We start from the raw sequence: 14,467 nt of genomic DNA on the forward strand, positions 1-14,467 counted from the left end.
AAATGTCATCACTGCAGAACTCAAGAGATACAGATAGATCTACTAAATACAAGTAGATGCTTATGATATCTTAAGGTTTATTTTCTCTTTCAACGGATGGTTATTTTTGTGATTCTGGTCCAGTCATTTTCTTTTTGTTTCCTCTCCTATACTCTTCACTGAGATGATCATAAGAAATCTCTAAGCCCATAAGAAATCACAGCATCCCTGCGTTCATTAAATTCATAAATGTGCTTGGAATCTGGGTCTCACCCTAGGGGGCGCCTGCTATCAGGATGGGCTCATGCTTCCTGTGCCCCGTCTGAAATGGTCAGTCTGAAGGACCTGGCTGACCAGACTCCCCCTCTGGAAGTGCGTTACTGGTGGAGACTGTTAACAGAAGTCATGACCTTGAAAATACACAGCAAGTTAAATGGTATTCTTCTCACAGTGTTCAAAGCCATATTGAGCACTGATCCCTTTTTACTATGTACAGAGCCATTTTTAAACGAAATGCTTTCCTGTGACCTTGCTCACCATTCAGGTAAGCGTTCCACTGCAGGCTGCTTTATTCTAGCATGAGGGATTATTCCATGCTACAGCAGACAGAAATAGCCTAACAACCCAGACAAGAGAGCTGTTAGAGACACCAGCGGCTCCATATACTGGTGTCAAGCACACACCAAGAGCTTTAACCTTTTTCTCTGTCCATTGAAAAAACACGAGCACTAGCGACAGAGGAAAAAAAAAAAGAAGGTGAGATTGTCCCAGGAGCCAAAATGTCTGGGCCATTCCCAATCTGCAAACTTAAAAGGGAACAGCAGCAGATCAGGAAATGGGCTGAAGTTCACTCATTTCATCCCCGTCTCTTGGGACCATTACCATCCTCTTTATCTGTGACATGAAAGATTAGCCTGTGCTTTCATTATAAACCATTTTCCCCATCTGGATTTTTGAAGCTCTTATCTTTAGCTTGCCACATCTTACATCAGGTCTCCCTCTACGCTAGCAAATGGGATGGTAGACTATATTATTGTAGTTCATTCATGTACTTTCTTTCACAAATACAATATGTGCCGGGCACCATGCTGAATACTCCGTCCTAATAGATTGGACTTATTTTGCTTAAAAATATTGAAGATCCTCTCATTTGCCTGTATTATCCACATTCTGTGCAGCCTCATAGACATACAAATGATACATTCCTCATATAATTTCCAAATGGAAGCCATATTGAGAACAGTAGCAAGAAAATGAACAGATAAACTACTCTACAAAATGTTTTTTCATAATTGGCAGGCCTGTTTGAATATCTCACCTCTCTCTTATTTCACTCTATATCAAAGAAATGGGAAAGCTGTAGCTGACATCATACTGTTGTATTTAAAATAACAGTGACAATGACACATGCATGTGGCCAAGGAGCAGCATTGAGACACGAGGACTAAGAAGATCTCTTTCTGACTCAAAAGACAAAACAAGTCCATCTGCCAGAATCCTGCACATTTAGGCCCAAACACAAGGACTGCGGATTCTCATTTTAGATTCTGTCTGGGAAAGCTGGCTAACTGCTTTTTAAATTCTGAGCAGATTAGAAATAGAAAATTAGTATACATCAATACTTACAAGAAAGTGACAGCTGTCAGCCACACAGGCAGAGTGGGCGGGAAAATCAAAGCCATGGAACAAAGACACAGGTCTACAAAGCTATGGCAGCCTAGGGATGCAGGCTTAAGCTAAAATATAGCTTAAGGTATCATGATTGCTACAGCTGGCTTTCTACGGTAATAGTCCAAAAGCTCATGGACTTAACAGCCAAGAAAGTTTTTGAAAGACTCATGAGAGTGCTTGAAAGTGAGAATGAATATTTATGCAGATGCAACTTTGCCCTCAAAGCATACCATAGTATCTTGAGATGGTTTTGGTCATTTCAATTAGTGATGGTGGTACAGGGCAGGTCAGTGGCCATTCATAGAAGTCAGGAATACTGTCTCAGGTCTTCCAGTGTACAAAAGAATCCCTTGAAATATAATATCTGAAAGTACCACAACCCAAATGTAAATGTGCCGAGGTTGAGGAAACCCAAGTTTAATGGACTACCATTTGATAAGTTGACGAATTCACTTCTGTAGTGCCTCTCTGCTTTGAGAAGAAAACCAAAGCAGCCTTGCTTCTCCTCTCAGGCACCTTCTACCTGTTGAGATCCCTTTGATACGGTTTGATCTTCACAATAGCATTACAACTGAGGAAGAGAACACAGTTTCCACTTTAGAGATGAGAGCTAAACTACAGATGTGATAAGCAATACTTTTTTTTATTAGATATTTTCTTTATTTATATTTCAAATGTTATCCACTTTCCTGGTTTTCCCCTCTGAAAACACCCTATCCCATCCTCCCCATAAACCAACCCACCCTCTCCTGCTTCCCTGTCTTGGTATTCCCCTATACTGGGGCATTGATCAGGATCAAAACTCCTCTCTCTCTCTCTCTCTCTCTCTCTCTCTCTCTCTCTCTCTCTCTCTCTCTCTCTCAAAAATATTTATTTATTTATTTTATGTATGTGAGTACACTAACTGTATTCAGACACAGCAGAAGAGGGCATCAGATCTCATTACAGATGGTTGTGAGCCACCATGTGGTTGCTAGGAATTGAAATCAGGACCTCTGGAAGAGCAGACGGTGCTCTTAACTACTGAGCCATCTCTTCAGCCCAGGACTAAACTTCTAACGATGGATAAACATTCCGAGTGCCGTTCCAGTACCCATTCCCCAAAACTATACTTGAAATCTATTTGATTTTAGGCCAAGAACGAAGGTTAAATTTGAATAAATTAAAATGGAGGTATTGGTTTAAGCACAGAAGTTCTTTTGTTCATTAGTTTAGACAGGCTCCAAAGAGCTTCTGAGCATCTAACCTGTGTCACCTGATACTCTACATGCTGGTATGTGTGGTGAACAAACATCTTCTCTCAGGAGGCTTGTGTGTCAGAAATACCTCACACTATGTTACTAAACCTGCTGTGGGTCATATTCTTCTCCAAAGCAAATAAAGCATCACCCAATTCCTAGCTTGCCTTCTGTATCCCCTTAGACTCCATTTTCATGCATGATTTCTTTCTTTTTCTTTGTGTGTATGTGTGTGCTGCACACATGTGAATGCATGGGTGTTTGTTGTGTCTATGTGCAGGCCAGAGGAGCATATCACATATCTTATCCTATCATTCCCTGCTTTGTTGCCTTGAGACCTGCTCTCTCACTGAGTTGGAAGGCTAGACAGGCTGACTAGCTAGCTCTCTGTTTGGACCCGCCTGTCTTCCCCTACCAGTGCTGATTGGGATTGCAGACAGATGCTGGTATGCAGGGCAGGTCTCAGGCCCTCATAACTGCAGAGCAAGTGCTTGTATGCAAAGAGGCATCCCCACAGCCCCTGCATGGCTGATACCTAAGCAAATGATGCCTGTGTGATTTGTATATTAATTGTTGCTTCTGTTCCTCCTTTATTTCCTCCATCTCTTTCCAGCACCAAGAAAATTTCTTCTCAACTGTGAAAATCCATAATACAAGAGCTAGTAGTAGACATTAAAAAAAAAGTTTGTTTGTTTACTTATTTTTTTTATGTCTTTGTATAAGTGCATACACATGCAGGCATGCACGTGCGCACATCAAGTTTGTGTGAAGAAGTCAGAGGCCAATTTGGAAGGGTCAGTTTGCTCCTTCTACCACCTGGATGCTGGGCATTGAACTCAGGTCAAAGAGCTTGGCAGTAAGCCCTTCTATGTGCTGAGCCATCTTCTGTCCCTTCTGAGCCCTTACATTAGTTTACATGTATCAATATTTCAACTATAATTATAGAGCATACTTATCAATAGAATAATAAAGCTGGTTGCTTATGGGTCTGTCTTCCATCATTCTGCCTATGACCTTGAAACACTTGTGCTGGGCTCCTCCCCTTGTCATTTCTAGTTCCAGTCTCCACCATGTACTTGGTTCTATGTGTTAATTGGTGTCCCAGGTAGAATTTACCAATGAGAAGTCCTAACAAGTACTTCCAGTAAACAGAAGGGAAGTCATATTGTCCTCTTTAGGGGACCTCCCCTCTGATGTCCCCACTGTGGTGTCCTTGCCCTTCTATCCCAAGGAATGGAGTCTTGTGTGTCAGAAATACCTCACACTATGTTACTAAACATGCTGTGGGCCATATTCTTCTCCAAAGCAAATAAAGAATCACACAATTCCCAGCTTGCCTTCTGTACCCCCTTAGACTCTATTTTCATGCCCAAATCCTTGCCCAAACATCCCCTTTGTTTATTTATGCTACCTACCATGATTCCAGATCCCTGCTGCTATTTCCCCTTAGCTTCTGTACCATCACCTGGCCATCACCTAAACACAGCCCAAATATTAGCAATATGCCCTATTTTTTTTTAAGCTGTCCTCAAATCACAGAATTGAATTGTGTTTTCATTTTCCTCTTGGGATAGTCTTACTCTATGTAGCATTCCAGGATCTGACAAAGGGCTTCTCTCCCCATAAGAATGCTAAGTAAGTGATTGTTAAACGTGCAAATGAATGAATAAAGATGTTACAATCAAACTTTAATCAGTTTTTGAGTTTTTGTGAGTGTCAAAGATGCAGCCATCAAAGGCTTTGGTTTCCTCAGAAGCACAGAATTGCTCTGTGAGCTCCAGCTAGACACAGTGCTACTTATTAGCATTGCTGTTCTTTGTCATCCTCAACTTCCCAGACAACAGAAGAAGGTGGTGCCTGGACTCTTCCCCCAGAGCATCCACCAGTTCTTCTTTTGAATTCTTCATCACTAACCTCAAACACAAACAGAATCAAAGCCTGACTCTTCTGTCCTATGGAAGCCCCGGTCAGAAAACTCCCACCTCTGAGGATTCATATAATGACAGCTGGCTAGACAAGAAAGGAGAAAAAGAAATTCAACGAGACTCACATTTCAGTAAGAGTTTCCAATCAAAGTGAGTATGACACATGAGAAAGCACCCCGGCCTCAGAGCCTTTCTTTTGGATCCTCCCTGGGAGCAGCATTTCCTAACATGCCAAATGCCTGCTGTTAATGTGAAATTGGTTTCAACTTAATTTGTCAACCCAGAAAACCCATTCTTATTTTTTTCCTGTAGCTATTACTGTCCACAGTTAGCACTTTTCCGTTTGTCAGTTATTGCAGAGTTAACGGTCCTCATAGCCACTGACAATTTGTGAAGCTTTTGCAATAGGTGACAGGTCCTACATTGGGCAGGCACTTTTTGAAGTTTATCTGTATGAGAATACTATAAAGTAGACAGTAGTCCTGTCCCATTGCACAGGAGAAAGCTGAACTCTGTAGAGGTTAGTAATGTTGTTGTTGTTGTTGTTGCTGCTGGTGGTGGTGGTGGCTTTTATTGTTTGTTTTTCCTTTTTTTTGTTTCTTTTTTGATTTTTTATTAGATACATTATTTACATTTCAAATGTCATTCCCTAGTCTGGTTCCCATACTGATGATAATCCCCTAACCCTTCCCCCCTCTCCCTGTTCACTAATCCATCCACTCCCACTTCCTTGTCCTGGCATTCCCCTATACTGGGGCATCTAGCCTTCTCAGGGCCAAGGGCTTCTCCTCCCTTTGATGTCCAACAAGGCCATCCTCTGCTGCATATCCATCTGGAGCCATGGGTCCCTCCATGTGTACTCTTTGGTTAGCGGTTTAGTCCCTGGGAGTTCTGGGGGGTACTGGGTAGTTCAAATTGTTGTTCCTCCTAGGTGCTGTAAATCCCTTCAGGACCCTTGGGTCCTGTTCTCTAGCTCCTTCATTGGGGACCCTGTGCTCAGTTCAATGGTTGGCTGAGAGTTTCCCCCTCTGTATTTGCCATGTGCTGGCAGAGCCTCCTAGGTGACAGCTATATTAGGCTCCTGTCAGCAAGCATGTGTTAGCAACGAGAGTAGTGTCTGGGTTTTGTAACTGTATATGGGATGGATCCCTAGGTGGGGCAGTATCTAGATGGTCTTTCCCTCAGACTCTGTTTCACACTTTGTCTCTGTATGTCCTCCTGTAGGTATTTTGTTCCTCTTCTAAGAAGGGCCAGAGTATCCATACTTTGTTCTTCCTTCTTCTTGAGCTTCATTTGGTCTGTGAATTGTATCTTGGATATTCCAAGCTTCTGTGCTAATATCCACTTATCAGTAAGTACATACCATGTGTGTTCTTTTATGATTAGGTTACCTCTCTCAGTTTGATATTTTTCAGTTCCATCTATTTGCTTAAGAATTTTATAAATTCATTGTTTTTAATGGCTGAGTAGTATTTCATTGTGTAAATGTACCACATTTTCTGTATTCATTCCTCGGTTGAGAGAAATCTGGGCTCTTTCTAGCTTCTGGCTATTATAAATAAGGCTGCTATGAACATAGTGGAGCATGTGTCCTTATTACATGCTGGGTATATGCCCAGGAGTGGTATAAAGGGGTCCTCTGGTAGATTATGCCGAATTTTCTGAGGAACTGCCAGACTGATTTCTAGAGTGGTTGTACCAGATTGCAATCCCACCAGCAGTGGAGGAGTGTTCCTCTTTCTCCACATCCTCCCCAATACCTGCTGTCTCCTGAGTTTTTGATCTTAGTCATTCTTACTGGTGTGAGGTGAAATCTCAGGGTTCTTTTGATTTGCATTTCCCTGATTACTAAAGGATGTCGAACATTTCTTTAGGTGCTTTTCAGCCATTCGATATTCCTCAGGTGAAAATTCTCTGATTAGCTTTGTACCCCATTTTTAATAGGGTTATTTGGTTCTCTGGAGTCTAACTTCTTGAGTTTTTTGGTATATATTGGATATTAGCCCTCTGTCCGGAAGTAGGGTTGGTAAAGATCTTTCCCAATTTTTGGTTACCATTTTGTCCTATTGACAGTCCTCTTTGGCTTACAGAAACTTTGTAATTTTATGAGGTCCCATTTGTCAATTCTTGATCTTAGAGCTTAAGCTACTGGTGTTCTGTTCAGGAAATTTTCCCCTGTGGCCATGTGCTCGAGGCTCTTCACCAGTTTATTTTTTTATTAGTTTCAGTGTATCTGGTTTTGTGTGAAGGTCCTTGATCCACTTGGACTTGAGCTTTGTACATGGAGATAAGAATGGATTGATTTGCATTCTTCTGCATGCTAACTGCCATTTGAACCAGCACCATTAGTTGAAAAGGCTATCTTTTTTCCACTGGATGGTTTTAGCTCCTTTGTTAAAGATCAAGTGACCATAAGTGTGTGGGTTCATTCCTGGGTCTTCAATTTTATTCCATTGATCTACCTGCCTGTCCCTGTACCAATACCATGCAGTTATTAATCACTATTGCTCTGTAGTATTGCTTGAAGTCTGGGATACTGATTCCCCCAGAAGTTCTTTTATTGTTGAGAATAGTTTTAGCTATCCTGGTTTTTGGGTTATTCCAGATGAACTTGAGAATTGCTCTATTTAATTCTATGAAGAATTGAGTTGGAATTTTGATGCGGATTATGTTGAATCTATAGATTGCTTTTTGCAAGATAGCCAATTTTACTATATTATTCCTGTCAATCCAGGAGCATGGGAGAATGTTCCATCTTCTGTGGTCTTCTTCGATTTCTTTCTTCAAAGACTTGAAGTTCCTGTCATACAGATCTTTCACTTGTTTGGTTAGAGTCTTTATATTGTTTGGGTCTATTGTGAAGGGTGTCATTTCCCTAATTTCTCTCCTAGCCTATTTATCCTTTGAGTATAGGAAGGCTTCTAATTTGTTTGAGTTAATTTTATATCTGGCCACTTTGATGAAGTTGTTTATCAGCTAACCACCCAGGAGTTCGGAGAGGTCTGACAGCACAGAACCACCCCTGCTGCTCAGAGGATCATGTCTGGAAGCCTCTGGCAGAAGCTTTCCATTTCTGTCTCAAGCTTGGGACCATCCTTTGCCACAGCACACCATATCCAAATGGCATAGCAAGGTAGTTAATCACCCAGGAGTGCAGAGAGGCCAGACAGCACAGGTAGGACCACCCCGCTGTTCAGAGGAAACATCCAGAAACCCTGAGGACACAAGTGCCTAGGAACAGCTTGGGATAGGGGCCTTCCGATTGCCACCTGCACCCAGAGCTGATCAGGGCCACAGAACTACATACCCAAAAACATCCATAAGAGAGCTGGTCTCGCAGGAGTACCCACATACCTGTGTACAAAGAGAGAATGGGCCTCCCAGGAGCACAGATACAGAGGCTTTCAGGACAGATAAGCCACAGTCAGAGATGTGATTTTAAATTCAACTCTTGCTTTTCAGGTCTGTTGGGGTATTCGGGACTTGCTAAGGTGGGAGAACTGGGTTCTGATGATGCCATGTAGCCTTGGTTTCTGTTGGTAAGGTTCTTGCACTTGCCTTTTGCCATCTGGTTATCTCTGGTATTAGTTGGTCTTGCTGTCTCTGGCTGGAGCTTAACCCTCCTGTGGGCCTGTAAGTCTGTGTCCATACTCTTGGGAGATAAACTCTCTTCTGGTAGGGTGTGGGCATAGAAGCCTGTGGAGCTGCCTGACTTCCTGCTGCAAATGGCAATTGGAAGGCTCCTGTCTCAGTTGCTCTACTGAGCATATGCACTGTGCACTCCTAGCTCTCCCCCTCCAGAGGGATATTGGAGAGAAAGTGGAGCTCTCACCTCCGCACTCAAAGTGGAGGCACTGCTGGGAGATCACTTTCTCTTGGTGGGCTGTGTACAGAAAGCTGTGGAGCCGCCAGGGCTTCCTGGTGCAAATGGCCACCTGAAGGCTCCTGTCCCAGCTGATCCACCCTTTTTTTGTTTCTTTTTTGAGGCATATTAACTCAGAAGTCCCAGGGTATAGCTACCTTTCCTCTGGTCAACAGCCATTGGTTTCCAGCATCTGAGACAGACATATCGAAGAACAGAATACCTAAATTTTCAGTCTATTATATACCATCTCATTGGTGCAGAAATATTTGATTTTTATTTTTTAATTAGGCTTCCTTGGGAGACCCTTTCACTTCTTGCTGCAAATGGGGTGGAGGCTGGGGCATGCCAAGGAGAAAGACAAAGAGGAAAAGAACGAAAGAACAGCAACTGAACAACACTTTAAAGGTCAAGTGGTTTCTGCTTGGCTACAAAACAACATTTATATGTGTGTTAAGTTCAAGCAGCATTTCCCACTAAGAGGGAAAGAAAGCTCAAGGCCCACGCTAACTAAGACATGCCTTTAAATGTTACCCAGCACCTAATATATTACAGAGCAACTACAAGGAGACCAGATGGAGAACATAAAGCAGATGCAGGGCTGAAGTCTAAATAGAGATGAACAATTCTTCAGTTAACAATAAGAAAATGAGGTGGTGGTTCAGACGACATGGAAATGGATTGGATTACAAGGGGACAAGTGACTGGCAAAATCAGGTTTACACAGATGAACACCACAGGGATGCAGTCTGGCTACACGGAGTGGTTCCTACTCATGTTTTCCTGCAGCTAAAAATGGCCTAACAGGGTCCTCTCAGAGGGAAAGCTCTAAGGAATCAGGAGGCACTATGGCCACAGCATATTAGAAGGCATACTACATTTCCTATCCTGGAAGGAGGTACTTTGATATTTTAAGCACATCAGATACAGCAAAGATATCATTTTTTTGTGACCAATTCACTTCATTTCATCACTTCTATTTTTATAATTAAAAACTTGCTTTATGGATATTTTCAGTCATAGGAAATAAGGTAGAGTTTACAGATTCCCTCACCTAGGTTCCATGTTTGTTTGTTAACATCTGCTTATTCTGTTTCTTGTTCTTTTTCTTGCTATCTGAATTCAGTCGTTCAGATAAATTAAATTTAAATTTTAAATTTTCTTTAGAGTCTCCACTTAAAAAGTCATGCGCTCTCCTGGTAGCTAGTGGTTCGAAAGAAAACTGTAAAGTGCTTAGTAACTGAAGCCTGCGAAAGCCAAGCGTGAGGTAAACATGGGTTTTTAAAACAAGACTTTTTAAAAAAATTATTTTGTGTTTATGACTGTGAGCCTTCAGGGGTCTATGTGTATCATGTACATGTAGGATTTCACAGGAGTCAGAAGAACTTTTAATGATACCCTTGATTGAAGTTACAAACAACTGTGGGTTATCCTGTGAGTGCTGGGAACCAAACCCAAGTCCTCTGAAAGAACAGCAAGGGCTTCGTTTTAGCCCCACAGACCATAATGCACACAATGCACATCATGCATATATAAATGAAAACACAACAAAAGGCATGAGGTGGTGGAACTTTGATTGTCAGTTGGAGTGAAGCAAAGCAGAAATTGGGAAAATTAGGTTTTTTTCTCTTCCTCCCTCCCTTCCTCCCTTCCTCTCTCCCTCTCTCCTTCCTTCCCCCTTCTTCCCTCACTCCCTCCTTATTCCCTTTCTCCCCTCTCTCTCTTTCTTTGCCTTTTTCTCTTACCTTTCCTTCCTTCCTTTTTTCCTTCCTTCCTACCTCCCTCCATTCCTCTTTCTTTCTTTCTTTCTTTCTTTCTTTCTTTCTTTCTTTCTTTCTTTCTTTCTTTCTTTCTTTCTTTCTTTCTTTCTTTCCTTCCTTCCTTCTTTCCTTTCTTCCTTTCTCTCTCTCTTTCTTTCTTCCTTTCTCTCTCTCTTTCTTTCTTTCTTTCTTTCTTTCTTTCTTTCTTTCTTTCTTTCTTTCTTTCTTTCTTTCTTTCTTTCTTTCTTTCTTTCCTTCCTTCCTTCTTTCCTTCCTTCCTTCCTTTCTCTTTCTTTCTTTCTTTCTTTCTTTCTTTCTTTCTTTCTTTCTCTCTCTCTCTCTCTCTTTCTTTCTTTCCTTCTTTCTCTCTCTCTCTCTCTCTCTCTCTCTCTTTCTTTCTTTCTTTCTTTCTTTCTTTCTTTCTTTCTTTCTTTCTTTCTTTCTTTCTTTCTTTCTTTCTTTCTTTTTTTCTCTCTCACAGTTCCATCATTGTCTTAACTACCAGGAGTTGAGGAATATGAAAATCTACTGTCACACATTTTCCTGAAAATAGATGACAGAACACTGCTTAAACACACACATAAACCTCATGGAAAAATAATCTATCAGAGAACCAATCCTTATGTTTAGAGTTGGCTTTTTAGTAACACAGTATTTCTTGGAAAGATGGAAAAAATTCAGGAAATAACTAACAAGTCACTATTGCTGGCTTCTAAAAGCTAAATCTTCCTAATAAAGGTAGAGATTACAAAGAAACTCCAGTGAACATTGAGTCTCCTATCTGTGTGAAAACTCAATGGGAGAGTATTATATGTAGATGGTACATTTCTAGTATAACCTGAATGCCGTACCATGGTTCATACTCAATACAATCTGCAGTGGTCATGGTGACATTGATGGCAGTTGGATTTGGCTGTAGGGCAGCAGAGATGGAAACAGTTATCAGCATAGTCGCTGGCATGGAAGACAAATAGACGGTCTCAGAAAGTTAGCACAAACTTTGATGACACCTACCACCGCCCCTCTTACTATAATAAGATGGTTTTGATTATGTAGTTATATTACAGTACCATTGAAATAGTTACACTCTGTTGTTTCTAAACACATTGCAATTTTATGTCTAGCTTCAAATCCAACTCTCAAACAGTTTTTAAAAGAACTCCTACAAAAGTTAACAGAACACCCTATACCTATCCCAAATGGCTTCTGAGTAGCCACCCCCATGGGCTCATTCATTCCTACCAGCACCTTTACACCATCAGCGGTGTCTTCATAGGACAGTCACAGACTCAGCCTCCTCTGAATCCTCTCCTTCCCAGTTCCACTGAAAGTTATTATCCAATATCTGGTCTTTTCTTTGTTCCTTCCTTCCTTTCTTTCTTTCTTTCTTTCTTTCTTTCTTTCTTTCTTTCTTTCTTTCTTTCTTTCTTTCTTTCTTTCTTTCTTTCTTAACAAACAGCATGTACTTAGACTGCCCTTTAATCACACAAACAATCATGTACTGGAGTATGTATTTGTTTTAAAGCTAAAAAGGCAAGCTTCAATATCAACAGCAACAGCAACAGAACCACAGCCACACCACAGCCATAGCAATATCATTAGTAACAGCAACAGCAACAATACAATCAGAAAAGATTTTTTAATGCCGAGGGACGCAGATACTCAAAGTTGGCTTTTGCCTCAAGCTGATGAGGATAAGCCCTGGAATACAGCGTAGCGTGGCGGCCATATACAAGAGTGGAGTGAGGGAATGTGGAAGGATGAAGGAGGGAAGAGTATAGCAGATGTGCTGGAGGAATCTGGGAGCATCTGGGAGCTGACTCAGCATCTGCTCCATCTCATGTCGCTTCCCAGGAGCAAGAGACATCAGAGACGACATTTCCCTCAATTGGAGAACTGATGGAGAAAGCGAGGACCTATTTTCACGCATCTGCCAGTATTGCAAGCTGAATGAAGTCAGGGCGTGACTGTCCTTTGTAGGAAGGAAGGAGCCATGGGGAAAGTAAATTAATTCAGAAAGTAACTTCCTGTGACCTCTGCATGATTGCTCCTCACAATGCCACTGTGAGTTCTAATAGTCTAAAAGGGCAAGGCTCAGTGATATCGCTCAGTTACTTGCAATGGTGATTACCTGAGGGAGTGAGACAGCACAGCGTGGGGGCGTTTTCATAATGAGAACATCCTGCTTCCAGCTACCCAGGCACTATCATCCCCACTAGGCATGGAAAGCATTCCCAACTCTCCTCAGAACCTGTAGTCTTCTAAATGTCCACCACTGTCTAATTGATTAGAACTTGGCTAGACAGCTCCAGGTGATTAATTGGTAAAGAGATAGCTCAAAGAGTATTCGCCTTTAATTATGGACATTTGACATCTTTCTGTAGGTTTTATGTGATATTAAATGCATTCTCACCAGACATCCATTGAAGCCATATGGCAGCCTCGAATATGTAGAACAAATTTGGCACGTTGAAGCATTCTTTCTTTTTTTATATATAGAGAATGGTAAGATGTACTGTTAAGGGCATACTTTTACAAGTTTAGGCTGGAAATTCAGGAGTCTAGCCAGTAAAGACATTCTTTAGGAAATGCTGAAGGGTGAATAGAGGTGAATAAAGAGACAGAATCCAAAGGGTCAAGAGGAAAGATGTTCAGAGCTAGTCCTTATTAAAAAAGGATCCTCCAAAGTATAAAATACAACAGAATATTTTGTGTTGGTTTTTGATTCAACCCAATAAATCAGTTGGAACCCAAAGTTTTATCTTTCTATCTATTTAGCACTTCATTTATCATTATTTAGAATTGATTTAAATAAATGAGACAAGTAGACTCGCAGAAGGCTCAAGAATACTTAAGTGGTGCATGAATGGGCAGCAGAGAGTCTTTGATTCAATATATATATAAACTTTATATACAGGAATCTCTCTGAAGATAAATTCTACAATTTTGCATGACAATAAGAAATGCATAGTTGAAAAAAAGTGTTAACCGTCTCACTTTGTATCTAAGACTGTAAGCCACCTTGTAGTATTAGACACTAGGGGACTTGATACAAGTTCTCACCTGTGAAAATGGTTACTAACAAATAGACAACTGAAGAGTGTTAGTGTGGACAGGGAGAGTAAGAGTCATGGTACACTGTGGTGAGAATGTAGCAGTGTACACATAATGGAAAATAATGTGGACATTCTATAAAAATTAAAAATAAAAATACCGTATGACTTGCAGTTTCCCTTCTGAGCATATATCCAAAGGATATAAAATCAGGATGCTGTCTCATGTGTTTTGCTGCCTTTCCAATAGTCAAGATATGCAGGTGTCCATCAGTGGATAAGGAAGATGTGTTATATTCATGCAAGAGAATGTTACAGTAGAGAAGAAGAAAACATGATGAATCTGGAAGATGGTATACTAAATGCATTAAGACAGACAAAGGAAGATAAAGATTGCATGACTACAATTACATCTGGAATCTAAACCCTGTGAGTATCAAAGGAATTGCAAGAGGTCAGAGGAGGGTACACGAGTTAGAAGATACAGGCCAAAGTGTATACATTTCAACTAGATCGAACCAAGAAGTTTAAGATCTATTGTGTGGTGACTCTAGTTTATAAAATCTCCCTGAAACTTGAAGTATTCTCCCTGAAAACATTCACTTGTAAGTTAATACATAAACTCGCTTAGTTTAGTCATTCCACAATGCACACAAATAGCAAAAATGTTATATATCATAAACCTATAAAATTTGTGTTTTAAAACTAAAGGAAATGAAAATAAGAAAATCAGGGTCTTATGTTTAGGAACATAAAACATCATAAAATATGAGCTACTTAAAAAAGCAGTTGGCATCTTCCTCCACTCTACTTCCTGTAAAAGGCACACACCCTCTTCATTCTCAAGGTGGCAGGAAGGTTGATTTGCAAAACACAAATGGTGTTTTTGAGAGTTTATAATGCTGTGATTCTCAGTAAGTATGCTTTCCTCTCTTTGACATCAAAGATTGTCCCAAAGCTCCAAAACCAAAAGTAGAGG

At 40.8% G+C, this 14,467-nt stretch overlaps 1 protein-coding gene across 1 annotated transcript in view; it reads right to left on the reverse strand.

The window, feature by feature from the left end:
- Positions 1-14,467, reverse strand: part of Samd12 (sterile alpha motif domain containing 12) — a 398,111-nt gene that overhangs the window by 2,394 nt on the left and 381,250 nt on the right. The window contains exons 5-6 of the mRNA XM_052161549.1: positions 11,287-11,348; positions 2,174-2,221 (exon numbers count right to left, since the gene is read on the reverse strand). Of these exons, the coding sequence (XP_052017509.1) occupies positions 2,174-2,221; positions 11,287-11,348 (110 nt within the window). The remainder of the gene's footprint in view (positions 1-2,173; positions 2,222-11,286; positions 11,349-14,467) is intronic.

Source organism: Apodemus sylvaticus, chromosome 17 (assembly GCF_947179515.1).
Source record: "Apodemus sylvaticus chromosome 17, mApoSyl1.1, whole genome shotgun sequence".
NCBI lineage: Eukaryota > Metazoa > Chordata > Mammalia > Rodentia > Muridae > Apodemus > Apodemus sylvaticus.